General features: G+C 37.4%; 1 protein-coding gene across 1 annotated transcript in view; it reads right to left on the reverse strand.

Moving 5' to 3' along the window:
- Positions 1-12,749, reverse strand: part of LOC130244908 (potassium voltage-gated channel subfamily H member 1-like) — an 82,026-nt gene extending 69,277 nt beyond the window's left edge. The window contains 6 exon segments of the mRNA XM_056477483.1: positions 741-1,133; positions 3,829-3,947; positions 4,020-4,148; positions 4,367-4,473; positions 8,160-8,283; positions 12,603-12,749. Coding sequence (XP_056333458.1) covers positions 741-1,133; positions 3,829-3,947; positions 4,020-4,148; positions 4,367-4,473; positions 8,160-8,283; positions 12,603-12,675 — 945 coding nt within the window. The 5' untranslated portion in view covers positions 12,676-12,749.
- Between the last annotated feature and the right edge of the window lie 8,723 nt (positions 12,750-21,472).

The following is a 21,472-nucleotide window of genomic DNA, read 5'->3' on the forward strand; positions in this document are numbered from 1 at the left end:
ATAAAAAGATTTCTCGAGGGGAAAAACAATACTGACATTAGCAATTTTCATTTTTCAAAAAATATTATTCTTATTCCAGTCAAAAAAAAAAGAAACAATACTTTCTCCTGAGGAAATACTGTAAAATAAGTCCTTGCTCTGGTAAACACAACATATAAATATATATTCATTCATTCATTCATTCTCCTTCGGCTTAGTCCCTTTATTTATCTGGGGTCGCCACAGCGGAATGAACTGCCAACTTATCCAGCATATGTTTTACGCAGCGGATGCCCTTCCAGCTGCAACTCATCACTGGCAAACACCCATACACTCTCAATCACACACATACACTACGGCTAATTTAGCTCACCCATAGCTCATGTGTTTGGACTGTGGGGGAAACCAGAGCACACGGAGGAAACCCATGCCAACACAGAGAGAACAAACTCCACACAGAAATGCCAACTGACCCAGCCAAGGCTCAAACCGGCAGCCTTCTTGCTGTGAGGCGACAGTGCTAACCACTGAGCCACCCTAAATATTCTATATTCTTTTCTATTTGTATGTATAATTAAAATTGTTGTCTTCAGCTGTAAATCTCCTTTCTTAATACATTTGCAAACTTCAGCACACTAGAAAGCCAGAGCAAAACCAATGCGACAAGTGTCCACACATTTCAATCCAATCACTGATAATAAATTCTTTTCCCATATGTGTATGTTTATATAAATATAAATGATTTTGTGCGTTGTACTGACCTCATCCACGTTCTCAAAGGCGTTGATGACGTCATAAGGCAGACAGGACAACAGGTCAATCACAAACCACGTTTTCAAGTAATTCATGCGAATAAGTTTGGGGTCTGAAATGACTTCCCCGGCCGGGCCCACAAACGTTGTGTGGAAATTCAGCACAATGTCCACCAGAAAGATCACATCCACTATACTGTCCACCACCAGCCAGGTGACGTTGTTCTGTTTGGTCTTGAAGGAGACGTTGTAGGGCACCATGATGGCGGTGTAGAAGGTGAGAATGAGGATCACCCAGTCCCAGGTGGTCTTAAAGGCACAGTAGTGCAGGATAATGTGAGGAGGGGTTTTGGGTGTCTCTTGTTTGTACTGGGGCAGAATATCAGAGCCCAGCTGGAGAACCTGCGTGTGAGACAGAGAAAAAGCGGATGGTCGTTTATCTGAGCAGAGACAAAGAGGAATGATCTGTCTCGACTCTAATGCTCCTTACAGGGGTCTTACCTCAGGGAAAAATCACATGCTATAAAACATCTCATCTGTTTAATAGATACAGATGAAGCCTTGTCATTGACTAAAATGGAATTTTAATGGACATTTTGAATAAAGCTTGATAGAATAAGTGTATGTTACCACTATTTTACTTTATGTATTATTGAAAAATAAATGGAGTGTAAAACAAAACAGATACTGTTGGTATTCTGGTGAAAAAACAAACAAACAAACAAAAAGGCTATGGTAATTTTTTGTCAGCACATTACCTATTAACTTTACAGAGATTTCTGTTAAACCTACATCCCAATGCAGTGTGTTATAACATTCAAAATGCAGGTAAAACACCTATATTTAATAATTAATACAGAAAACTCCTTCATAGTAAAACTGTATATTATCAAAGTCCCCTTTAATGCAAGTCATTTCACTCGGCGGCCATCTTTGAAGCACCTCTCGGGCAGTATGCTCAGGCATTCAGTTTAACTGGGGAAACGTCAAATTCTCCAAAACTGCTTGCCAAGCTTACGATTGAATTTCATATTAGGAATCACCAATAAAATTAAACAACAACTGTCTCTTTAGTTTCATTTCTACACGTCCGGATCTCACAAAATCTGCAGAAACTCACGTCTAGTTCAAGCCCCTCCTCTAGAGTATCGTCAGTCTATAGCAATTGATTGGCTCCTGTACTAGAAGGCGGGCTTTATTTGCCATATAGTGGTCGACGATTGGCTCTTGTACTAGAGAGTGGGCTGTATTCGCCATATTGACTGTTACACTACATTCAAAACAATATGAGTGACATGTCTTGTGTATTCTAGAGAGTTTGATATTATATACTGGGTTGGGTTCTGAGGTGTATAAAGATAAATTTAATTGTAAACATTTTACAATTATATGTGTTTTTGTGCACTTTTACAGGTTTATTTTCCACTGTCAACCCTTTAAAGGAATACAGTAGTTCACCCAAATATTCTGGCATCATTTACTTGTTCAAATCTTTCACTTGTTTAACACCTGTTTGAGTTTCTTTCTTCTGTTGAACACAAAAGAAGATATTTTGAAAAATGCTGGTTTCTGAGACCAGTTTTTTTCCCCAGCAACAAACATTCTTCAACATATCTTCTTTTTTTTGTTTAACAGAAGAGAATAAATAATGAGGCTACTTTCATTTTTGGGCAAATTATTCCTTTACATTTCTTCAATTTTGATTGTAAAGTAATAATGTTTTTGCTGTTTTGCTGTTTGGAACAATTATTATTGTGAAAATTGCATTACAAATAAATTTGAATTGAATTGATTTGAATTTTAGGTGAAGTTAAAACATGAATTTATATTAAAATTTATATTAAACTTTACCAATTAATATAAATTCTGAAAATTTTATAAAATAATTTAACCATTTATCCACAGCCATATCACCCTGCAGCCTAAAACCAGTTATTAGCTGAAGCTAAGCAGGGCTGAGCCTGGTCAGTACCTGGATGGGAGACAACATGGGAAAACTAGGTTGCTGTTGGAAGTGGTGTTGGTGAGGCCAGCAGGGGGTGCTCACACTGTGGTCTGTGTGAGTCCTAATGCCCCAGTAAATTAAATGCGACACTATACTGCGAGTGTGCACCATTTTTTCAGATGAGACATTAAACCGAGGTCCTGACTCTTCTTAGTGGTCATTAAAAATCCCATAGCACTTCTCATTAAGAGTAGGGGTGTAACCTCGGTGTCCTGGCCAAATTCTCTCTATCGACCTATACCGATCATGGCCTCCCAGTCATGCCCATCCACAGAATAGTCTCTATCACTGTCTCTCGACTACACCAATAGCTGGTTTGTGGTGAGCACACTGGTGCCGCTGTCCTGTGGCTGCAGTCGCATCATCTAAGTGAATGCTGCACACTGGTGGGGGTGTGGAGAGACCCCCCACCCCCCACCCCCTCATGATTGCAAAGAGCTTTGGGCTTTTGGGTCATACACAATAAAGGCACTATATAAACATACATTACATTACATTTGAGTTGAGTCATTTAATTTTAATACACTAATTACAATTTTTATCATTTTGCATTTTTATCATTTAGTAGCCATCCTTATTAATTAAAAATCATTGACTTGAGCAGATCTACACAGTTTGGTCATATTATATTGCTGTGTATTGTCTACTGTAGCCATTGATTGCGTAACTAATACAGGACTAATCTGGCAGCTCCACTGCATGACAGCTTTTCTGTGATATCGATATAATTAGCTAGGCCAAGAATAGAAAGTGCTAAAATGTATCATATGTTACAGATTAATTCATTGTGGGGCATTCTTGGCTGCCTCATTTAAATTCTTATATTGTTTTCTTCGCATTTGGTGGCATTTTTTCCCCCCAAAAGCTCCAACCCTGGTTTGTAAAGCGCTGAAAAACTCTCCACACATCTTATTAATCTCCCCACAGGAGGAGTGTGTGAATACTGGAATCACACAGTGAAAGGGGATCGCTGTCCTAGTGTTAGTGTAATCTTTGACACAGATGGATGCAAACACATGCTGACGCACACCAGAATCACTCACAGGCGTAAAATGAAATGTATCAGTCTGATGCACACACACAGAGACGTACCTCTGCAAGGCGCGAGTGTTTATGTACATTCTCTCCTTTATGTACGGTGGGCTGCAGTTGCTGAAGGACCCCTCTACTGCTGGTCAAAGCCCTGGTCAGACGCGCAAACTTCCCCCAGCCTGAACACAGATACAAAAACCTCAACATTCACAGTCAAATGAGCGGATTTACCTGCATTAAAATACACCTACCTTTAGAGGAGTCATCTTCTATTGGTTGCTTGAATGCTGTGATGTCACTAAACGTACACAGGAAGAGTACGACCTTCTCCTGTTCGTTTCGTATAGGGGCTATTTTCACAAAAAACCATACCGGCGTTCCTGGAAGCACACATTTTAACATTCCCTAAATCTCTGAAAGGTAGCATGCCAGTAAAAACCAAGAAGTAAAAACCATCTTGGCTCTGTTTTACACATTTATGCATATTCATTAAGATATTAGCATAACAGATTTATGCACCAAGATTACTGTGGCTCTGTTTCCAATCCTGTGTGTGCACGTGCACATGTGTGTGTGTGTGTGTGTGTGTGATCCTCACTGTTTTTCTTGTACATCAAGATCTCAAACGAGTTCATCTCATAGTTTTCGAAGGTTAGTCGAACTTTTTCACTTGTGTCCTTGTCTGTGAGCTCTCCGTACATGAAGCTGAAAGACAAAAGACAAACAAATCACAAATCAGTTCATTTTCAATCTGTTTTTGAGATGTTCTGTGATTTTATTGTAAAAACAATTGGCAAAATGGCATTATTTTGGAACACACAAAAATGAGAACTTTAGAAGAATGTTCATGCTCTCTTTTTTATTAGATTAAAAGTCACCAGTTTCTATCAAACGCAAATCAATTTCTATAATATAGCTCAAAGCAATCATGTGGTATTCTGCAAGTTTCCAAAGCCATACAAAAGCATCACTGACAACATATGGTGAGATTGGCTGTTTTTATAGTTCTTTTGAAGCTTTACAGCCCCAGGTCACTATTCAGTTCAGTAAGAGTTACAATACTAAATTTCTCCTTTGTGTTCTACATAGGAAAGAAAGTCATAGAGGTTCGAAATAACCTGGGGGTGAGAAAATGGCCTAAACATTTATTTTTACCTTCCCTTTTATGATCTCTAGAGGTTTTACAAGGAAAATAATAGATGGACCTGTTACTTTGTGGATCTGTTGGCCCGTGATGGGTGAATATGATCAAACATCACTGAAAAATCCAGCTTTGCTTTACTGTGATAAAAGGGCATGAAGAAAGGAACGATACAAATGTGCTTATATATGACTGTGGCTCTAATGAGCTTGTCTTGTGTTTGGCATATCAGGGAAAAGTCAGAGTTCAAAGCTTGCTGGCAACTATTAAAACACAATCCTGCAGAACACAGACACTTTTACTCTGACCATATATCTTTTGCATCAGCATCAACTGGTAATTAGGAATAGTAAATTGCACAAGGAGTATAAATCAGAATACAACCAGGTTAATAGGTTTATAATTAGACTTTGTTTGTTATTGTGCTACTTCGAATAATCTTTGGGGTTGCTACACTAAGGCTTTATTTATTTGATCAAATATACAGTAAAAGAAATTGTGAATTTATAATAAAAATGTTAGTATATTTAAAAATGATTTTCCCAGTACTGGGTTGCGGCTGGAAGGGCATCCGCTGTGTAAAACATATGGTGCAATAGGTGGCAGTTCATTCTGCTGTGGTGACCACTTATATACCGTGCATGCGTAAAGTATTCATAGCGCTTCACATTTTCCTCATTCTTGAATGTTACAGTCTTATTCCAAAAAGGATTAAATTCATTTATTTCCTCAAAATACTACACACAATACCCCATAATGAAAATGTGAAAAAAATGTGAAAGTTTTTTTTTTAATTGTTGCAAATTTATTAAAAATAAAAAACCTGAAAAAAAAACTGTACATCGTTATTCACAGCCTTTTCCGTGAAGCTCTAAATTGAGCTCAGGTACATTCTGTTTCCACTGATCATTCTTGAGATGTTACAGCAGTTTAATTGGAGTTCACCTGTGGTAAATTCAGTTGATTGGACATGATTTGAAAAGGCATACACCTGTCTATATAAGGTCCCAGGGTTGATAGTGCATGTCAAAGCACAAACCAAGCACGAAGACAAAGGAATTGTCTGTAGACCTCCGGGACAGGATTGTCTCGAGGGTCAAGGCTTGTGAAGGTTTCAGAAAAATTTCTGCTGCTCTGAAAGTTCCAATGAGCACAGTGGTCTCCATCATCCATAGGTGGAAGATGCTTAGATCCACCGAGACTTTTCCTTGAGCTGGCGGGCCATCTAAGCTGAGTGATCAGGGAAGAAAGGTCTTAGTCAGGGAGGTGATCAATAACCCAATGGTCACTCTGTCTGAGCTCCAGCGTTCTTCTGTGGAGAGATGAGAGCCTTACTGAACACACAACTATCTGTGCAGCAATCCACTAATCAGGACTGTATGGTAGAGTGGCCAGACAGAAGCCCTGGAATTTGCCAAAATGCATCTGAAGGACTCTCAGACCATAAGAAACAAAATTCTCTGTTCTGATGAGACTAAAATTGAACTAGGAGTGAATGCCAGGCGTTACGTTTGGAGAAAACCAGGCACCGCTCATTAAAAGGCTAATACCATCTCTACAGTGAAGCATGGTGGTGGCAGCATCATGCTGTGGGGATGTTTATTAGCAGCAAGAACTGGAAGACTAGTCAGGATAGAGGGAAACATGAATGCAGCAATGTACAGAGACATCCTTAATGAAAACCTGCTTCAGAGTGCTCTTGACCGGAGTGACGGTTCATCTTGCAGCAGGACAATGACCCAAAGCAAACCGCTAAAATATCAATGGAGTAGCTTCACAACAACTTGGTGAATGTCCTTAAGTGGCCCAGCCAGAGCCCAGACTAAATCCTATTGAACATCTCTGGAGAGATCTGAAAATGGCTGTACACCGTCGCTTCCCATCCAACCTGATAGAGCTTGAGAGGTACTGCAAAGAGGAATGGGCAAAAATTCCAAAAGACAGGTGTGCCAAGCTTGTGGCATCATATTCAAAAAGACTTGAGGCTGTAATTGCTGCCAAAGGTACATCAACAAAGTATTGAGCAAAGGCTGTGAATACTTATGTACATGTGATTTTTCAGGTTTTTTATTTTTAATAAATTTGCAACAATTCCAAGAATCTTTTTTCACATTGTCATGATGGGGTATTATGTGTAGAATTTGAGGAAATAAATGAATTTAATCCATTTTGGAATAAGGCTGTAAGATAAAAAATGTGGAAAAAGTGAAGCGCTATGAATACTTTCTGGATGCACTTTAAGGGACTAAGCCGAAGGAAAATGAATAAATGCATGTCTGTGCTATTACTTTTTGTTTAATGTAATGCATCTTTTTGTAAAAATAAATATTTCTTTCAAAAGATTAGGTTTAACTTCAATTAAATGTCTGCTGAAAATGTATCATTAAGATATTTTTTTCAAAAGAAGTCTGAAATGTAGATAATATTTAAATATTTTGCAGTCGTCCTCATATTTCACTCTGCCTAGGGTGTTGTATTGTACTGCACACTGTATTGCATTGCATATTGTAATACAATATTGTACGGTATATATACAGGGTTGTATTATTGTATTATTGTCATGCTTAATTAAGTGCAATACTATACTACAATACAGTACTATATTGCAGGGTTTCCCAAACTTTTCAGCCTGCGACCCACAAATTAACAATAACACTAACTAGCATCCCTTAATATCCTCTGAGGTGGCTATAAATATGCAAACCTTGCAAACGCAAAATGGCTAACACACACCAATAGGCCCAAGTCTATTCTTTGTTTAATTTTGAAGAACGCCACTCGGAGATCATCCTTTATGTTCAATCGTGGCCTGTATTTAAATTTAATGTATACGAGTGCCATAAAGCTGTCAGAAAGTTTACCCTGGTGCCATGAAATCAATCTGCTGCATCTGACCCTATTGCTGTGTCTTTAATCTAACGTAATGAGACCCCAGGGGTCGCAATCCAATGGGGAAAAATGTGTATTGTTTTAGAAATCTTAACTACTATTTTTATCTACTGTAGCATATGGATAAAATATGCTCATTTTAATAGTTTATAAAATAAATTTGATTTTTGGAAATCACCAAGCAACCCACGAACCCCCCAAGGGCTCCCGATCTCCACTTTGGGAACCACTGCTATATTGTACAGTGTGCTATCTAATACATATTTTAAACTGTTTATCTTCTAATTCACCAATAAATTTGTCCTGTCTTTCTCTCTTTTACAGAAAAAAATATAAATATGATGCATGATATATCCCGTACCTGCAAGTGCTGCTTTTCTGCATGACTTCAGCGCGGTGGTAGCCGGAGAGCTTACAGAAGCCATCATTGCTGTAAACGATGGGCCAGTCTACGATCTGAGCATTCCCCAACACAAAGTTCGTGTCTGTGGAAAGAGCACAGGAGGGCATGGGGAGGAAGCAGGTGAGAGGAACCAGGCACAAGGTGATGGGTAAGAAAGCTAGAGGTCGTTCGCTGTGGTGATGTCACATGAGGCAGGATGGGTGAACACTCATGGCAGTCAAAAGCCAATGATCCAACGTATTAATGACAATACTGAGCATTTTATATTCATTTATATTGGTACGTGAAATGCATAAACCACTCTAACATTATAATGCAGCAGCTAAAATAAAAAGTTTAGATCTTGATCAAGTTTAGAGTTTACAGTTCTCTGCCTAACAGGACTTTTTACTTGTGAAGGTGAACAGAAAGAAGTATATATGGTAGTTTCAGCCTCCAACAGCCCACAAACCACCCACAGACTGCTCTGATCTATATATTGTATATTTTTAGGGGAGATCTGGCTGAAAACAGTGGTTTAAATATAAGAAACTCACTTCTCTGCACTTTGTGGATGTCAGGGTTTATAGGCTTGTGCCTAAGGGTTTGTGTACATGACAATGATGTGCTAAAAACAGAAAAAACTCACATGTGGATGACAGCTTTGTCAAAATTATCCCCATTCACAAGGATATGCCAAAACAACTAAAATGTTGTATAATGCATGCAAGAGACCCTTTTTAAAGAAGCACAAAACACATCCGCACATAAGATATTGCTTTTGTACAGTAATTTACATAAAGACAATTTCAAAAAATGTTATTTAAATGAAGAACGTTTTCCATTTTTAGTTGAAATCATTGTCATGTACCTTAAGAAATAACTATTTGCTAAAATTCTCAGCTTTTAACGATTCTTTAAGACAGTTGTAAGCAATTAAATGAGATGTGCTTGATCACACTTGTATATCCCTTTATTCCTGAATACTAAAGTTATTTCTGTTTCAAATTAACATAAACAATAAGCTGTTTTTAATTTAAAATAGTTCAATTTCTACCATGTTTTATGCTGGGAATTAACCAGTTTGTTGCTTACACTACCATTCAAAAGTATGGAGTCAGAAATTGTTAAATAAAGGAAAACTGTTATCTATCAAAAAATGTAATTGTTCAAGGATGACAGTAAATATGTCACATATTTTACAAAAGATTTCTATTTCTAAATAAATGCAGCTATTTTGAACTTCCTAAATAAAATGGGTAATATAAAAGTATCATGATTTCTCCATAATTTATAAAGCAACAGAGTTGTTTTCAGCATTGACACAGCTTCAGTGTGCTAACACTTGTTTGATGGACACTCTGTGAAATAACTTTTTGTTAGCTACATGTTAAATTATTCTCATTAGAGAATTTGTGTTCTGTAAGAGTTAGTAGAATAGGTTAACTCAGTTTTAGTAGACTGCCTGTTGGGAGAACATCAAAACAGAGAGTTAGCAGACATTAAGGAGACAGTACTGACTCTCGATTGACTGCTAGTTGACATGTAGATGCAAAATTACTAAGTCAACAGATTGTTTAAATGAAACAAACAAAGTGAAGTGAAGTCTTACTGACCCCAAACGTTTAAATGGTATACACTAACTTAATTAGGTTTAAAAACATTTTTTTAAACAATATTAACTGCGAGAAAGTGGCTAAAACACACAACCTCAGACTCTCGATATCTTCACAAGTCTCTTGAAAAAGTATTTTCATCATCTAAATGTACAACTGGAGTTATTGCATGGCTCTGTTTTTGTCATTCTGGAGTGCAGAATCATACCGACAACTTTTACTTTTGAGTGAATTTCCCAAAACTCAGTTGTGCCAGAGGCCTCTATAAAGGACTCTCTCTCTCTCTGTAACCTTGCTTTAACCTTTCCTGTGATGTCTGTCAATGTTAGTGTGGTAGTGGCTAGCGTGTTAAGCAGGCTATCAGGCTGATTGGCTGACAATAGTGATTTAGCGGTTGCTGAGTAAGCCAGTAGCACTTTTAACAAAGTGTGTCTCAAAGCTTGAGCAAGCTCACCGTAACACTATACAACCTGTAATCCGATATAAGAGAATTAAAAACATCTAGTCAGTCACAAATGAAGGCCAGTGAAGACCTTTTATGTATTTAAAAGCAAGAAATTGGCTTTATATTGTCCTTGTAATACGAAGACTGTAAAAAATATCCTGACTTTCATTAGTCTTGTAATCACTATGAGCATACAATAGCGTTGAAAAAATGTAGGATTTCATGCAATCAATGTCACAAATTTGTTTGTTTGAGCTAGTACAGGCTCTTAAAGGGAAAGTTGACCCAAAATTCTGTCATACTTTACTTGTTTTAAAGCTTTGCGAGTTTCTTCCTTCTATTAAACACAAAAGAAGCTATTTTCCAACTATGGAAGGTAATGGTAAGAGGTTTTCAGCTTTCTTCAAAACATCTTCTTTTGTGTTCAAGAAAAAAAATGAAAGTCATAAAGTTTTGGAATTGGAACCAGTTGAGGGTGGGAAAATAGCAAGTAAATTTTCGTTTTTATGCCTAAATTGCTAAACTTATTTGATTATTAGCTGGTTTTAATTTAATTGTGAATTCCAGACTTTTGAACCACATTTTAGCTACAATTTAAAATAAAATATAATAAAATAATTTGAATAAAACAAAATAATTGCACTGCTAATGCAATTAACACAAATACACTTTCATTTTAATATTCGTCCTTCACCTCATTCAGACATAATAACATGAATGCCGACATTTTTCACTTTAACTGCACATGACGGAAACACAGACACAAATTTCATCTTTCTACAGCTAATGCTTGTGGAGGGTTAATGTGAGATGAGCAAAAGTCCTAACAAACAGAAAATGGGAGGGCAGCATCAGAATCAGAACTGAAGGAAAACTCAGATCTAACAGATCAACTGATTTAAGAGCATGGTGGTGGATTTGCCACAGAGCACAGTTCTCCTCTACTGAGCAAAAACACGGGAAGTGCACTTCACACTGAAACAAGCACGCACACGTGGACTCACACGCACCACTATGGAGGAAAAACGTTCCATGCCAACATTTGTTATTTTACAGCAAATGCTGTCAGCGCTGAATGAGGACCAAGAAGCAACATCTGCATGGTTATTTCCACCGTATCTAAGCAGCTTTAAAATATCAACAGCACTGTTGAACCACGTTAACTCTAAACCACAAAAGAGTTTGATCAAACTTGCCATTAAAATTCTGATTTTATTAGTTTGTAAATTAACAGAAATTGGTATAGAACAAGACTAAATGTCGAAAGGGAACTAAGAGAGAGAGAGAGAGAAAGGGAGAGGAAAAAGAGAGAGAGGCAGAGGAATAATGGCGGGATGGAAGAGGTTTAAGCACATGTGTTCTGCTCAGTGAGGTTTATACCTGTGTGTCTATGTGATAATGTCCAAACTGGAAGTTAAAGAAAACAGAAAAACAGTTAAATAATGCATACACCATATAGCAAGAGGAATTCATCCTCTTCTTCTTCTCTAAGACGATCAAACAACCCTTTATGACCAAGAGGATAAGACATAAGTACACATTTTCAGTATGTCTGAAGACAGAACACACGCTCAGTCCCATCAAGTGGATGGAGCAGATGTGGTGTTCAGTGGACATCTTGTTTTAAATAGCCATTTTGACTAATTATGCATAAATCCAGCAGTCCAGAAGGATAAACATCAATAAAAGAGATCTTTGATTCTATTTTAAGGACCATATAGAGGATACAAGAACACAGCCTGATCTCAGGAAGTGCTGGTGAAGATCCTTAGCCAGTTTTCAACCTTTCAGCACTCTTAAATATTAATTGCTATTAAATATTCATTTAACTTAAAGTTGTTCTCTATCCTACAAAGCATGCTGATGGACGGATGTAGTCTACAACTCAAATGGAAAAGAACAGCACACGCTGTCACGCAGAGAATAGTTACGAACAGAATTAAATCTCAAGGCTCTGCAAAGCATTACACTTTTTTAAATATTTGTATAATTATTCAATTAGTCAAAAACTGATATAACAACAAATTATGCAATAAGATTTTTTTTATATCTAAAATAAAAAATGAGTATACAAGAGTATACAACTATTGGTTTAACGACTGTAAATGAAAAAAAAAAAATCCTGTCGTTCCAGCAAAACGTGTTCACTACAGAATCAATGCAGATACATCATGTTTTCTTCCCTCGTGAACAAACACCTTTCACTTCTGGCGTCCAATTGTGGAACTATACTGTAAAAGTACTTTGTTTTGATGTAAAAGACTATAATTTATTCATTGAAAAGTTTTTGCCTTCTTTCTTTTATCTGCGACACTACTCTTTCTGTATGTGCGCTGTTTTGGATGTGGAGGTGCGTCTTACCGTTAGACCGTCGGACAATATTTTCCAGAAAAGTGTTCTGAGGAGCCACTAGCCCTCTGCGTCCCCCGGCCATCACGGCGGGTCATGCGCTCCACTGAGAGCCCGGACCGGTCAGCGCGTCTCCGGTGAGTCTGTCGTCCACATGCCGCTGCCGCATCCAGTGATGTGTGGACCCGGGGCTCCTCGCGCTCTCCTCTCTCCTCCACCCCACTGATCCTCCGCTATCGCAGGCACAGTCTGGCGAAACAGCGCCATCTATTGACTCGAGTGAAGCAGCGGGTGTTCCGATGTAAATCAATAGATGGCGATGCAAGCTTTTGCAATCCGTTCTAAAATCACCTATTTTTAATCTGCTTTTAATCTCTCATCGCCATCTGCTGGTGTATTTCAAACACATTTTAATGATCTGAATAAAATGGTATGGCCAAAGAAAATCAAAACAGTCGCTTTAGTAATGTCATTCTGTGCTAGGTTTATCCAGTGGTTTGGAATATGTTCAAAACCCTCGTTCAAAAATTCAACAATAAATTTTCTTTAGGCTAATAGCCTATGCTCATGTATAACTGTCGAATAATATATATATATATATATATATATATATATATATATATATATATATATATATATATATATATATATATATATATATATATATTGTAATTTATTTATTTCATTTATTCTATTTATTTATTTTTTTCACGCAGACTATGACATTTCTTTAAATTTCATCATCCAATCAGGTTTAGACTACAGGCTAAAACACACATGCAGAGTTAACCTGAGTTAAATTGCAATGCAGATGTTATTATTACCCAGACACCTACAACAATCTTGGCTTCCTTCATAACATTAACACTGAGGTCGTTAACATAAAAAAATAATATAATGTTAATCCAAAAAAGGGCCCCAAGACCTATATCTGTTATAGATATAAGCTGCATCATTAAACATTTAGCAAGGCCGTCTTCAGAAATAGGGCATTCTGTTTCCTATCAAAACTGCAATTTAATTAAAATCTGGCTAAAATGAATCAAACTTGTTATAGCATAGATATAGGCACACAACAAGTAGACTCGGTGAGTAGAATTATGGCTTTTAAAGGGATAGTTTAAGGATTAAAAAAATAATGACCAAATCTCCATGCATGGTGATAATAGAACACAATGTTTATTAAAAATTGAAATGAGATGTTTATAACAAAGTATAACAGCAGAAGTGTAGTTTATTGGTGGTTACATTGTGAAGAGCTCAAAGTTCAGTGGACTCTAAGCAAAATAACTTTGCCGTATCAATTAAAATACTATTTTGGGGGTAATACAAAGTTATAAATCATAATATTCTGTAAAAAGTAAACATCATAAACTGTGTTAGTATTTAAAAATACTGATTATGCCTGATTAAGTTTTAATTAAATACATTTCATGGTTAAATAATTTTGATCTAGTTCACTTTCTGAGACAAAAACTTTTGCTTAAAAAAACATGCTTTTGAAGTTCCATGTGGTTTAACAGACGTCATAACTTCACTGGTTTTAAGTTTAAGTTTAAAGATTTGTTAATCCCTTTGTAAAGAACAAGAATGACACACTTAACACAATAAACACCAACGTTTAACATCAATTACACAAACCAAAACCTGAAAGGAAAAAAGAAGAGAAAAAACTATAAATAATAATAATAATGAATCAATAATAATAATTAATAATAATCTATCGATTAACTACATTTATTATGTAACCAAATTGCTCATTTGGCACAAAAGTAAATTTGGTTTTGATTTTTTTATTGTAATGACTAAAGACTCAATACACTATTGCAATTTGAACCCTGAATCTAATTTATCCCAAACTATGCAATATGGTGGCTAAACTGATTATAAAGCACTGCTTGTTGCTTGTATATTTACGGAAGTTTCTGATTATATAATATTCAGTATTTCACATTTTGAGTGCAACCTTTGAAAACACATTGAGATTTGACCTTTTGATCCACCGGCAATCAAATGTAGTACATTACATGTAGTCATTGACCTTTACCACTCAGCCACTCGATTATCACTGCAACCAGAAAGTTGGACTAGTCGGATAAAATTTCATTTAATAAAATATAAATAAACCTTATTGCCAGTGCAAGGTACTAAAGATTTCATTAATTTAATCCATCAATCGTCACATTCAGATGTCAGTCATTTTAAGCTGTAGATTCATGTGCAACATTACGTAAATGATCAAAATAGTTATCTTCTATCTAAGCTCAGAGTGAGATGTTTATCTTATCAATGAGACACGCTGCAAATCTTCAGAAATCTTAATGGCTTTAATCATTCTCAGCATCTCTAATCATATCTAATCAGCTTCAAGATTTGTACTCTTGATCTCCAAGCACGCATGGTGACAAAGTTGGGTTAAATATTGGGTGCGTGCCAATGTGGCACTAAGATAATTGGCTTCAAAATTAAAGTTTAGAGTCAGCACTCATTTAAAATCAATTACATTTTCAGTTCTATAAATATATATTTATTGGGATTTTCACAAAACATATTGTAATGTGCTAAAACTGTACATTTCTTCTCTGCAACATTTCGGTCACAAAAAAAAAGAAATTAAGTAATTGAAACAATGGACTTACACAGAACTCTCAAATAGTCAAAGAAAGTTGTTTGAAGAAACTTTGCAGCATGCATACAATATTTGATTATAGAAACATTGATTTTCTGTTTGACTGCTTTATAACTTGTTGTTTTTTCATCATTGTTAGTTATTTGTTGTGTTGTAGCATTAGGAGCTAGTCTAGAAGCTATAAACTTCTAAAACTATACCAAATGTTTAGATTTGTAAAGTATTTTTACATTATAAAACAACAATAGCATAGTTCCCTTATATGACGTTAACTCGGCACTCAAATTTGTTGTGTAATACAATCACACCCAAAAGCCACTTTGTTTGGTTGAATTTTATGTTCAAATTTTTTATTCCTAAAAAACAAACAATATTTCAGTAAAAATTGTTAAATATCATTGTCTTTGTTGCTGTTACTATTTGTTGTTTTATTATTAAAAAAATAAAAAATTACAAAAGGAAAAACTAAAATAATTATAATAATAAGGCAAATAGAAAGTGTAATAAAAGTGTGCAGAAAATTACAACCAGCTGAATGCAGTCATTTAACAAATCACAATCAAATGTTCAGATACATTGTCAATGTTAAAAGTAATTGTTTACAATTAAACAGTATAAGATAATAGTTTTAAAAAACAAACAAAAATTAAATTACTATGAAATAAATCAATTAAAAAAGGAAGAGGAGTGCATCTATAAAATGGAAGGCAAGATGTTAATAGAGTTAAAGTAAGTTATAAAATATTGTCACTATTTAAAGGAATTAGTTTTCCCAGAGCATTTAATTTTTTTCCAACTTTAGAAAATGCATAGTATCCAAAAGCCAGTTGAGTTGAATTTTAGGTAAAACCTATAAAACAAATGGCTGTATCATTCATTCATTCATTTTCTTTTCGGCTTAATCCCTTTGTTAATCTCGGGTTGCCACAGCAGAATGAACCACCAACTTATTCAGCATATGTTTTTACGCAGTGGATGCCCTTACAACTGCAACCCATCACTGGGAAACATCCATACACTTCCATTCACACACATACGGACAATTTAGCTTACCCAATTCACCTTTAGTGCATGTCTTTGGACTTGTGGGGGAAACACGAGCACCCGGAGGAAACCCATGCGAACACGGGAGAACATGCAAACTCCCCACAGAAATGCCAACTGACCCTGCCGAGGCTTGAACCAGTGACCTTCTTGCTGTGAGGTGATTGTGCTACCCATTATGTCACCGTGTAGCCCACAAATGGCTGTATAAACTGTAAAAATGTTACCTGGTTAAGAGCAGGTTTTCTTAATAAATATGGTGAATACCTGTGAAATGACTTTCCCAGATCACCAGCATGACATTTTATTTTTTAATGTTTTTATTTTGCTATAACTATGCTTCTTTTTGTTTTTGTGTTTGTTTGAGCGTTGTGCACTCTGATCTCTTCACCGCCTGCTTTTGAAATATAGTAGTGTCATGAAATCTAGTAGTGTATCATAAATTTCTCAAAATCTTTAATGATTTATATTGTATTTGTATCTGTATTTTCTGTATCTGGAGTTTTCAAGTCAAGTCAAGTCAAGTCAGGTTGAGCTTTATTGTCATTCTGTACATGTGTGGACATAAAGTGGAATGAAATGTCATGTCATGCAGGACCAATGTGCTAAATAAATAAACATAATCATAAAAGAGCATTTTATGTGATACATTTTATCAGCTTCATTTTATGCTCATATAAAATTAATTATTTAAACCTATACATATACTGGAGCGGTAATCTAACAATACATAAACTATAAACAGTTAACTACACATAACCTAAGACAGGCTAAGCAGAAACAGTATTGTGCAAGATGTTGTACAAAAGAGGTATTTGAAGTTGAAAAGTAAGTGGTGAAATAAGTGGAGCAAAATATTTTTTGCTAAATTCACAAGTAAACATTGTTTACATTACTAAGTCCTTGAAAGATGGAGTTTAAGAAAAGTGTCCGGTGCATGTAAAGAGAGAAGTGTTTCTCCGGGTGGTTTGCCAAGCCCACTTACCTGAGTGAAGGACACTCAAAAATGCAAAGTTTTTTCAGAGATATGGAGTGATTGTAAGAAAGCGTCTAAAGCATAGAGAGATGAAAGAGTGTGTTTACTACAGGTGGTTTGTCAGGCCCACTCACCTGTGTCAGGCACACTAAGAATTGCATACTGATTTGAGGTTTCTATGTGGTGTGTGTGGTATGGTGGGAAGGAGACGGGAGCTTGGTTTTTGGAGCTAGGATTATAGATAAGATTTCAGAGGCGGGTAAGGCGATTGGAATTGAGAGCTCTAACACTTTGTGGAAATACGCTGTTGAGAAATACATTGTTGTACTTTCTTGGTGAGAGACATTGTGTTGGTAGTCCAGGTGAGATTCTCTGTGATGTGCATCCTAAGGAACTTAGTGCTGTTGGCTCTCTCCACAGTCAAGCTTTCCCACATTGAAGGACAGGTTGTTAGTGCCTTACCATTCAGCCAGCTGTGCCACTTCCTCTCTGTAATGCTTTTCATCATTGTTGCTGATGAGACCCACCACTGTTGTGTTGCAAACCTGATGACGTGGTTGGAGCAGAACTTGGCAGTGGAGTCATGAGCCACCAGTATGAAGAGCAGCGGGCTGAACATACAGCCTTGTGGGGCACCTGTGCGCAGTAGTGCTTCAGGTGTTAAAGCCAACACTTTGAAAGGTCTTCCAGTTAGAAAGTCCACAATCTAGTTGCAGAGGGAGGTGTTACGCCCAGGTAGGTTGAGTTTATTAATGAGCTGTTGTGGGATTATTGTGTTGAAAGCTGAGCTGAAGTCACTAAACATCATCCTAACATGGGAGTCTTTATTTTCTATGAGGAAGGTAGAGGAAATTGCATCGTTCACAGAATGGTTTGGACGGTATGCAAACTGGAGCAGATCGAGTGTGTTGGGGAGGCTGCTCTTATATTGTGCATGACTAACATTTCAAAGCACTTCATCATGATTGGTGTCAGTATAACAGAGGCCAGCTAGTGAAATGCTGTGCAGGTAAACCTCACTACTCTGAACCCGAAAAGGTGTTCTAGTGACAGACACTAGAGGCCATGGTCTGTTGCCTCCTTGTTAGAGCAGCTGACCTCCATGCAGAAAGTCACCAGTTTAATGCCAATTCGGAGCGGTTGGGTAGTGTAGGACTGGTTACATTGGTGCCATGAAGCGGATGAGAGTGAGGTTTAGGCAACACAGGCTCATTCTGAAAACATAACTCTACAGACGTTTCTGGACGTTTATGTAGCCAGAGGTACGTATGGCTGCATTTCATTTTTTTTAAACGAATGCTACGGGGCTGTGTGACGCCGTTCCTTTTCACGCTTACTACCTGACCGCTTACCTCTGTATGTACGGCATTCTTGCTGCAACCAGTTTGTCCCGTTAGCGCGCCATGTATGTTGGCAGACTTGAGACGCAGAGAGGAGTTGACATCAATGATGGGGTTCGAGTCTGGTGAAGAGCAGTACCAGAAAGCAGGTAAGACAACAACAGAATCCAAAAAATAAATCAAACAAGTAAATAGCAGGGTGAGAATGTGGTAAAATCTGAAAACATGGTAAAAAAAAAAAAACATCAGACAAGGGCTTTTCTTTTTTTGGATTGCTTTTGAAACATATTGGTTGGGTTTAGGAAAGTAGATGGGTGGGTCAATCGATAAAATTGGTTGGGTTTAGGGAAGGGTGAGGGTGAGTCAGTCGATCATTCACTCAGCCAGTCAAAAAGTCTGTCAAAAAGTAAGTCGACAGTGGCCTCTGGTGGGTTTACGCGAGAACAGCAGGCACGAATGGCACTCGCGAGGGAAATTTGAGATCTCAAAAAGCATACGCAGCAGCCTCTCGTGGATTCACGAAAACAAAAACTGCAGAAAAACATGCCGCCGGGACATATTTTGTGGTCTTCAGAAACGTCTGTAGAGGTACAATTTCAGAAATTGGCCTGGTTTGGGTTAAGGGGGGTAAAGTGCTGTGCAGGTAACCCTCACTCCTTTAAACCCAAAAAGGTGTTCTAGCGACAGACGCTAGAGGCCATGGTCTTCAGCCCTCTTGTTAAAACAACCGACTGCCATGCGGAAAGTTGCAGGTTCGACCCCAGCTCGGAGTGGGTTGGGTGGTGTAGGACCGGTGGGGTTACATCAGTATATGGGATGGGACAGTAGTCATTTAGGCAGAACACAGGGGATTTCTTTGGTACAGGTATTATTGTTGTGGACTTCAGACATGTGGGGACGACTGCCTGTCTCAGCGAGGTGTTGAAGATATCTGTTAGGACATCTGTCGGCTGTGCAGCACAGTCTTTCACTGTGTGGCCAGGTATGTTGTCAGGACCCACAGCCTTGTGTGGGTTAATCCTAAATAGGGTCTTCCTCACATCGCATGGAGATAGACATAGCACCTGGTCATTGGGAGGTGAGGGTAGTTTTTGTTCAAGTTTTCACCTTTAATGTGGTAGGACAGTGGGGATTTGAGACAGGAAAACAAGTGTAGGCAGCAAGCAGAGGTGGAGGATTGCCAAAGGAGCTTGAGCCAGGAATCAAACTCGGGTCATCATGAACACCGTCACACTATGTGTGAGTGCACAAACCACAAGACCCTTACAGGCACATTTCAAGTGAAGTTTATTTATAAACTAATTTCGAGAGGATCACATGCTTATGATTGACACGGCTGGCCCCGCATTAGCTAACGTATGATTCACCAATCAGACAATTCCTAACTTAGTATAAATAACCAAAGCATCTTACCCTAGCATCTTCGTCTTAAAGAATCCCCTGTTCGACCCCCTCTCCTCCTCTTTTTCCTCTATAGGGCAGCACGGCGGCCCAGTGGCTAGCACTGTTGCCTCAAAGCAAGAATGTCTCTGGTTTGATTCTCAACCCGGCAAGTTGACATTTCTGTGTGGAGTTCATGTGTGTGTGTGGGGGGGGGGGGTATTTATGAGCTTATGAGCAAAGCTTTATAATCAATCATCAGCTAAGTGTAAACTCTTGAAATGCATTTCCTGATGTGTGACTAATAAAATTGTAAAAAATATAATAATAATAATAATAAAAAAAAATTTGCTGTATTTTAATGGTAAAATTCTGCTAAATACAGATGCCATTTTTACAGAAAATGTTACATATATTTTTTTGTACATTTTTCAACATGCATTTTGGTATGCAACAAGTATTTTTTTAAGCGACAATCAAAGGAAATGTTTACTTACCCAACCAGACAAGTAACCTAAAACATCTAACTACAAAACAGCATAATTATAAAAAAGGTTCTTGACTAAAACACACAAACTCATAGAAATAAAAAACATACATTAGTAAATACTGAGTTGGTAATATTAAATTACACATACATTTTACGAACACCACTGTCATTGTTTATTCCTTTGTCATTATATAATTTAAGAAAATGCTTCCAAACAAATATCACAGCAGAACAGCTGCACATCCTTCAGCAAATAGCAGTGTCTGGTTACTCATTCATTCATTTTCTTTTCAGCTTAGTCCCTTTACCAATCTGGGGTCGCCACAGCAGAATGAACCGCCAACTTATCCAGCACATGTTTTACACAGCGGATGCCCTTCTAGCTGCAACCCATCTCTAGGAAACATCCATACACACTCATTCACACTCAAACCCTACAGACAATTTAGCCTACCCAATTCACCTGTACTGCATGACTTTGGACTGTAGGGGAAAGCGGAGCACCCGGAGGAAATCCACATGGACACAGGGAGAACATGCAAAATCTACACAGAAATGCCAACTGACCGGCCAGGGCTCGAACCAACGACCTTCTTGCTGTGAGGCGACAGCACTACCTACTGTGCCACTGCGTCGTCCATGTCTGGTTAATTAGTTATTCATATTTTTTGAATAAATCAAATCAGTCAATGATTAAATTACCCATTAATAAAGACACATACTTGGTTGACTGAACTGATAAATCATTTGAATGAAAATCTAAATGCATCGTTGGTATCAAGTATGCCGTTTTTTACTTTTTTATCAGCAGTTCTTTTTTTTTAAGTGTCCTAAAGCATTTTTAGGAACAAAGAATAATTCTATGTTAACCATTTTGCAAAACCCTTCCAATATTTTGCCTTTAAGATAGCAAAGCTCATCAGTCATACAGTCACTTTTCAATCAAACAATGTGTTCATATCATAAGACATAAAACCAGGACTATAGACTTACAGGACTATGGCTAATGCCTTACCCATAAAG

Source organism: Danio aesculapii, chromosome 17 (assembly GCF_903798145.1).
Source record: "Danio aesculapii chromosome 17, fDanAes4.1, whole genome shotgun sequence".
Classification (NCBI taxonomy): domain Eukaryota; kingdom Metazoa; phylum Chordata; class Actinopteri; order Cypriniformes; family Danionidae; genus Danio; species Danio aesculapii.